Source organism: Mastomys coucha, unplaced genomic scaffold (genome assembly GCF_008632895.1).
Source record: "Mastomys coucha isolate ucsf_1 unplaced genomic scaffold, UCSF_Mcou_1 pScaffold19, whole genome shotgun sequence".
In the NCBI taxonomy this organism is placed as follows: Eukaryota; Metazoa; Chordata; class Mammalia; order Rodentia; family Muridae; genus Mastomys; species Mastomys coucha.
This window is the reverse complement of record NW_022196901.1, coordinates 24,670,039-24,678,164: the sequence shown is the minus strand read 5'-3', so window position 1 is coordinate 24,678,164 and position 8,126 is coordinate 24,670,039. Positions and strand designations below refer to the sequence as shown.

General features: G+C 41.9%; 1 protein-coding gene across 1 annotated transcript; it reads right to left on the bottom strand.

Annotated features, from left to right (window-relative positions):
- Positions 1-2,878: 2,878 nt before the first annotated feature.
- Positions 2,879-7,701, bottom strand: Il6 (interleukin 6). Its single transcript, XM_031379911.1, has 5 exons — positions 7,594-7,701; positions 7,210-7,394; positions 5,747-5,860; positions 4,699-4,848; positions 2,879-3,466 (listed from the first exon to the last, which is right to left on the bottom strand). Exons 1-5 carry the CDS (start codon positions 7,610-7,612, stop codon positions 3,299-3,301), a joined length of 636 nt encoding a protein of 211 aa, XP_031235771.1. The 5' UTR covers positions 7,613-7,701; the 3' UTR covers positions 2,879-3,298.
- Between the last annotated feature and the right edge of the window lie 425 nt (positions 7,702-8,126).

The following is an 8,126-nucleotide window of genomic DNA, read 5'->3' as shown; positions in this document are numbered from 1 at the left end:
AAATATCATTCTAAGTGAGGTAAGACAGGCCCAAAAGGACATGCATGGTATATACTCACTGATAAATGGATATTAGCTAAAAAGTATAGAATACCTAAGACGCAACCCACAGACCATAAGAAGTGTAACAAACAGAAAGACCCAAGTGAAGATGTGACCTGGCCTGCAGGTCACGTTATTCAGGGGAACGAGGAGGATCACAACCTGTGAATAAAGAATGGGCGAGAGAGATGACAGGACTCAAGGAAGCATTGCTTGTCAATAGCCGTTTACTTGGTTGAGGAGAGCATATTTAAAGCAAAAATCTTGGAGGGAGGGGGAGAGGAAGGAGGGAGAAGGAAGTTTACAAGGGGAGGGGGAGAGGAAGGAGGGAGATGGAAGGTTACAAGATCTTCTGGGGTTGAGCTCCGGGGTGACAGGTGGGGAGGGGGTGGATGACAGGTGGAGAGGGGGTGGATTTCTGTGAATGTTCTTTTCCCAGGGCCAAGCTGGATCCTTGTGATTGTCAGGCAGGATGTTAATCTCAGGGTTCTCATGGTTCCCAACAAAGATGCTTCAATCCCACTTAGAAGGGGGAATAAAATAATCGTGGGAGGCAGAGGGAAGAATGAACCTGGGTGAGAGAGGTGAATGAAAGGGGAAAGGGAACAAGATTAAATGGGGCGGGTAGACAGGAAAGAAGCCCACAGAGCCAGGAGAATTAACGGAAATATGCAGCCTTAGTGGGTGAGGGGTTGGGGGGACCCTCTAGAAAGTACCAGAGACCCAGGAAGTGAGAGACTCTCAGGACTCAATGGGGGGTGACCTTAGCCAAAATGCCCAACAATGGAGAGAGGGAACCCAGAGAGTCCACCTCCATAGTATATAGACAGGACTACAAATGGAGAGACTGGGTTAGTAATCCACAGTCAAAATTTCTGACCCAGAATTGTTCCTGTCTAAAAGAACTGCAGGGACAAAAATGGAGAAGAGACTGAAGGAAAGTTGGTCCAATGACTAGCCCATATTGGGATCCATCGCATGACAGGGGATGAGGGGGTGTTGAAGGCCTGACACTATTACTGATGCTATGATGTGCTTACAGACAAAAGCATAGAATGGCTGTCCTCTGAGAGGCCCAACCTGAAGCTGACTGAGAAAGAAATAGACACTTAACACCCAACTATTGGACTGAAGTTGAGGACCCCTATGTTTGAATTAGGGGAAGGATTGAACAAGCTGAAGGGAAGGGCGACCCCATAGAAAGACCAGAAGTCTCAACTAACCTAGACCCCATGGAGTTCTCAGAGACTGAGCCACCAATGAAGCAGCTTACATGGGCTAGACTGAGGCCACAGGCACATATATAGCAGAGGATTGCCTGGTCTGGCCTCAGTGGGAGAAGGTGCACATAATCTTCAAGAAACTTGAGGCCCTAGGGAAGAGGCAGGTCTGGTAGGGGGGAGCACCCTCTCAGAGGCAAGAGGAAGGAGGAATGGGATGAGGAACTGTGGGAGGGTATCCTGGGGAGCAATGGCTGGAATGTAAATAATAATAAAATAAAAAGAAGAAAGAAAGAAAGAAAAAGGAAGAAAGAAAGGAAAGAAGGAAGGAAGGGAGGGAGGGAGGGAGGGAGGGAGGGAGAGAGGAAGGAAGGAAGGAAGGAAGGAAGGAAGGAAGGAAGAAAGAAAGAAAGAAAGAAAGGAAAGAAAGAAAGGGAGGAAGGAAGAAAGAGAATTCAGTACCAAATTCCTAGTTTTATACAGAAATAGGAGGCACATTAAGTTATAGACACCATCTCTTCATCATTATCATCATAATCACCATACACATACACACCCATGTGCGCATATACGCATAAGTGTACATGCATGTACATGCATGTATGAAATTGGGATAAGGTTGAGACAAGCTTTCCCCCTATAGTCTAGTCTAGGCTAAAACCCACAATACTCTTGTATCTGCCCCTAGAATGCTGAAATTATTGTTTTATACCACCAAACATTCATTTTGATAGGACTGAAAGAAGACGTGAAGAGTAATGTCTGTGGAGAAGGAAATGAAGGTATGTTTCACCCTCTGCTTACTCGTTGCCTTATTTAGCAGTCCTTAAAATGTTTCATTTCCATTCGTCTCTACTTTTTTCATGACAATGACACATCACTGCAATGTCACCCAAATGTTCTATATTCACCAAGAACTGACTTTCGTTATACTGTGATTAGCTATTCTCTTTTCATTCAGCAAATACTTATAGGGAGGGGTCTACTTTACTCAGGCTCCTGACCATGGCTATAGCGTGAAAAGGTAAATACACTAGAGTCTGCTTTCTTGAGGGACCCATATGCTAGCTAGCTAGAAAGCTCATCCAGTTTTAAGGTATGATATATAATGGCAGACACAAATAGGAGGTGTGCAGTACATCGAGACTCCAGATGAGGGAGGCAGAACTTCTGGCTATTGGAGCTTGTATATTGCTATATCTTATCTAAGTAGTTCTATGGTCTCAGAGTCTGTGACTTCAACTCTAAATGTATAATCCATATTAAAATGTTTTGAGATTTTCTATATCTGTCTTTCAATTACAACTAAAAGTTAAAAATAGGCCTGGAGGGAGGCAGACTTAAATTCAAATCAGTTAACTCCCTTACTCTCTCATGTCCAGAAAAGAATGTACAAGACCTGAAATTAACTAATGTGGTATATGCAATGCTTTCTCATGGCACCTCTCACTCACCATTTGCAACTATTTTCACTTTTTAACTTTACATGTCATAAAAAGTGCTTAATTATTAATTTGGGGGAGGATTCTTGGATCTAACTTAGGACCTTGCTCATGTTGGACAAATACTTTACCAGCTGACATGTATTTTCAGTATATTTCAGTCCCTGATTTTTGAATATAATATAATTTTTTTGTTTGAAGACAGTATAGACATTATAAAAATACATCACAAAGATTTCTTTAAAAACATATTTAAATTAGCAATTCATTGAGGTAAGCTTATACATTCCAAGAAACCATCTGGCCAGTTAACAGAATATTCATATCAAATAGATTTTTATGTTATCATTTCAAAACTATAACATATAATATTTCAAGTGAAACTTCATAAAAACTATAAATATCAATCATAAATTAACTTAAATTTTACTTATTTAAATTATCAATAAATTAAAAATAATTAAAATAGTGTCCCAAACATTCATATTGTCAGTTCTTCCTAGAGAACAACATAAGTCATATACCCGATGACAGGATATATTTTCTGACCACAGTGAGGATTGTCCACAAACTGATATGCTTAGGCATAATACACTAGGTTTGCCGAGTAGACCTCAGAGTGACCTTTAGAAATTCTTCAAGTGATTTCAAGATGAGTTGGATGGTCTTGGTCCTTAGCCACTCCTTCTGTGACTCCAGCTTCTCCATCAGGAGAGCACTGGAAGTTGGGCTAGGAAGGACTATTTTATATGAATCTGTTACCTAAAGGAGGCAAAGAAAGACTGGTTAAATATCTCACAACTTTTTTCTTGTGGAGTGCTCTGGGCTGTGGGAAGAAGCTCTAATTTCGGATGAATGAGACTAACTAGGTCCATCTGCTTTGACTCACCTGAGCCACCGGAGGTGCTCCAAGTTTACCCTGAGAGAGACCCATGCTTAACAACGCCATTGTTTTTTTTCAAGGTGATTATTATTAGTTTTTCAATATCAACAGAACCCTAACCTTACTGTTCTGTCTTCCACTAGAGAGTAAGCATCCAGAGGTTAGCACCACCATCTTATTCATCTGTTATCCAAACATCCATGCTAACATATAGTATTGCTACTGGATAACAGAAGTCCCCATCAGAAAAGGGAGCCCAGAGGGATCTAAATCAAATGCATTCCTTCATCCTTTCCGTTCAGATTCTGTTGAGAGTCTCTTAAGTGTGGTAGCATGAAGAATGCTGGAAACACCCTTCCATGGGCCCACTGGCATGGGGAAGACTAACTGGAAGGCTTGCCCCACTACTTAGGAGCCTGAATACTATAGCAGGGCCATAAACAAGCAGCTGTTTACAAAGATGAATCTCAGTTCCCTTTCTAGACCTTCTAAGTCAGACTGCTGGAACAAGACCCTGAGTGATTCTTGTGCACATTAAACTGGGAAACTCTCTGGTTTAAGGCAAGAAACTACAAGTGGCAGAAGCAGCCTTAGCATGAGGGTTTCATTCCAAGCCCTTTTTATTGCATCTGGCTTGGCTCATCCATACTCTGAGCCATTGATCCTCCATATCTACCATTTAATAGCTAGTGGTAGCCGGAAGCCCTTGATCCCTTCCTTTCCTGACAATTTAGCTTTTGGCTACTTCTCTGCGTTAGGTCTCTGGTAACAAAAATGTCACTTGCCAAGGATTAAATATTAAAGTCACTTTTGTGCTCTGTGTTCTCATAATGAGTGACTACATTAGGCTGGATACTCTTCATTTTGTCTCTTATAGATTTCTTACTCTTAAGCAATTAGTAACATTCTATTTAATACAGTTTAAAGCATGTTCTTTGCAAAAGAGAGCCCCCAAACAAAACCCCAAAGTAAAACGAAGCAAGGTCTTACAGTCAGGATCTGCTGCTCAGGCTCTCTCCCTTCTGAGCAGCTGTCTGGAAAAGTGCAGCTACCCTGAAATGCTCCTGAGCATCTCTTCCCCATACTGCATGAGAGATGGGGAAGCACTCACCTCTTGTTTGAAGATATGAATTAGGGCTTCTGTATTGCTCTGAATGACCCTGGCTTTATCTTTCTTGTTGTCTTGTAAGTTGTTCTTCATGTACTCCAGGTAGATTTGATACTTCAGAAGACCAGAGGTAATTTTCAATAGGCATATTTCCTATGAGTAAAATGGAAAAGAAAATCAGTTCTTTCTAGGAGATAGACTCAATTTGAGAATAAGATTCCTGTTGTTCAACATCTTCTACAGAATTAGACAACAGGCGGCATCAGCTGACCTCCTTTAATTATCTGGACAGGTAGAGAGAGGCACCACTTAAGGCTCCAGAGTGTGGCAGTCAGAATCCATTTCTGACCCTCACTCCTTGCCTTCTATTCCCCCAGTGTCCTTCCTGTACCCTTGTTCTGACCTAATACCTGCTTTTAAGAAATAATGAGAAGCCCATGCAGATTTATTATTTCACTGGCTGGAAGGAGAGGGGTGTGAAGAGTGTCCTCAGGAGGGAGAGTAGGCCTGGGTCCTTCCAGGGGCAGCCAGAGAAGAGACTGGCTCATGAACTATTGTACTAGACATGAGCTAGCTAAATTTGCTATGACTTCTAACAGACAATAGTGGTGAAGAATCCCAGCATAGTGGGAGTTTACCTGTTCAAAGAAACTGCTTTTTAATCAAATCTGTAAATTACTTTCCTCATGACATTTACATAACATTTTTTATACCTATTCTCCCATTTTTTTCTAGAAAAAAAATGTTTTTTAATCATCTAACACCTCAAAGCCAAGAAGAGAATAAAGACTTGAAACATTTGGCTCCTGACGGACATAGATGAGTGAACATTTATAGTACTGTTTGGTAAACTTTCCCTCACCTTAGCAGCTACTGAGGTGCCTCTCAATCTCCTTTTGTATGCGAGCTACGGCTGGCCAGTTACATCCGAGTGATGTTGGATGTACTCCCCATCTTTGTTACCTGACTAAGACTGTATATTTGCAGGCATCACATGCAAGACAGAACCTTGGCTGAAGAATTGCTGAAAGTAAATGTGAAAAGTTTCTACCTGATTGTATCCAGTCTGGAAGCATCCATCATTTCTTCGTATCTCTGGAAGCTTCAGATTGTTTTCTGACAATGCATCATCGTTGTTCATACAATCAGAATTGCCACTGCACAACTGGAAAAGATTACCAGAGCAGTCACTTACGTGCCCCTTACAAAAAACACCACTAGAGGGCCATGTCATGCTCTTCTACAGCCAGGACACTCTAAGAAAAGGGAAGCTACACCTTCTTAGAACCCTACTAAACAGCCCGATAAATAAAAAGGTACCCTTAGGCTCAGTCCTGGTTCTCTTTTGGCTTCAAATTTGTTACTCTTCTAAGTATTTCCTATGTGTAAATAAAGGATTTAAAGATAAAAACTGACCAGTATAGAGTAGGAACTTGGTAAAGGACAGAAATTTTGATGATACCTTGGGGCAACCATCTGAAAGGGTCTGTGCCATCATCTATAACTCCATAACTATGCAGATAAAGAGTATTAAATATTTGGGAATTTTCCCAAGATTACAAAGTTGGTTCTACACAACCAGACCTAAAGTCTAGGCTATTAATCTTGCTTGTGATTTTCCTTCTTTCTGTCAAGCAGAGTCAAAATACTTTTCATTTAAAGATGGGAGGTATTTTAATCTAGGTAGGTTTGGTTGGTTGTTTGGGTTTTTTTTGGTTTGTTGGTTTGTTTGTTGTTTTGGGTTTTTTTGACCAAGGATCTCTCAATGTAGTCCTGGGTACCCTGGAACCCAATATGTAGACCAAGCTGGCCTCTAACTCACAGAGATCTTCCTGCCTGTGCCTCCTAAGTGCTGGGAGGCATCCACCACTATGCCCAGCCTAATCTAGGTTTTTTTTTTTTTTTTTTTTTTTAATGTTAGCACTTTATTGGCCTCTATACAACATCCATCTTATCTGGGTTGACCCTGGAGTGTCCTGATCTCTCTCTCTCTCTCTCTCTCTCTCTCTCTCTCTCTCTCTCTCTCACACACACACACACACACACACACACACACACACACACGCACACAGCTTTTTACAGTCAGCCAAAAAACACTTTCTGGTCATTCAGCGGACAAATGAAAGCAAAGAGATAAGGAAATAATAGGAATAATAAGGAATAATGATGATGATGATGATGATGATGATGATGATGATGATGATGATGATGATGAATAAGGGAAAAGGAATCCTTACCCAAGAAGCAATAGCTAAATTGGAACTGAAAATGGCCCACTGTGAATTTCCCAGAAATGCAGTCACATTCTGTATCTTCCAGACAGGAAAGGAACCCCCTCCCAACCTCCACTCAAAACCCGCAGAGTCGAGAAAGGGAGAACACAGTCTAGTCTGATCTTTAGCTTCAAATCCTATAGGCCCTAGAACCCAGCAGATAATTCCTATCCTAATTCAGAAGCAAAGAGAATGAATGGATGCCCACACTGGGCCTTCATCACTTTCACAGCCTACCCACCTCTTTTCTCATTTCCAAGATCTCTCTGAGAACATATGTAATTAAGCCTCCAACTTGTGAAGTGGTGTATACTGGTCTGTTGGGGGTGGTATCCCCTGTGATGTCTCCTCTCCAGACTTGTGAAGTAGGGAAGGCAGTGGTTGTCACCAGCATCAGTCCCAAGAAGGCAACTGGATGGAAGTCTCCTGAGTGGAGGAAAGGGAAAACCGGCAAGTGAGCAGATAGCACAGCTGGGTGCCTGCTGCTGGCTGGGGCTGCTGGCTGCTGGCTGCTGGTTGCTGGCTGCTGGCTGCTGGCCAACCCACAATGCTGGCTCTCTGCCTCACACTCCTCTCATGCCTTCTCAATAGCTCCACCAGAGGACAAGGAACTGCCTTCACTTACTTGCAGAGAGGAACTTCATAGCTGTTCCTGGAGGGCAGATGGAGTTGTCTTTCGTTCCTGGTGGGCTCGAGAGCAGAATGAGCTACAGACATCCCCACTCTCATATTTATTGGGAGTCGACTCTCTAATTTTGAGACTCATGGGAAAATCCCACATTTGATAAAAATCTTTGTTGGAGGGTAGGGGTGGGTCCAGAGTGGGTGGGGCTGATTGGAAACCTTATTAAGATTGCACAATGTGACGTCGTTTAGCATCGAAAGAATCACAACTAAGAGGGGGAAAGTATGCTTAAGTCATCCTTGAGGCTAGCCCGAAGAAGCACGATCACTTTTCTTTTTTTCTTTAAAAGTGACTCAGCACTTGAACATGTCTTGGGGGAAAATAAACTGAAATGCACAATGTTTTATAAGGAGAAAGAGAAGCTAAAGCTGACATTATTTAAACGCATGTGCACACACACACACACATGAATTAATAAGAGGCTAGGATTTACTATTCTAGCTTTTTTTATGTCTGTATGAATCTAAAAATGT

Coding starts and splice junctions, on each gene's coding strand:
- Il6 (XM_031379911.1), bottom strand. Junction 5,861..7,209: donor TCTTGGAAATGAGAAAAGAG/GTGGGTAGGCTG, acceptor AATCTTTTCCAG/TTGTGCAGTGGCAATTCTGA. Junction 3,467..4,698: donor TTCATATCTTCAAACAAGAG/GTGAGTGCTTCC, acceptor TGCCTCCTTTAG/GTAACAGATTCATATAAAAT.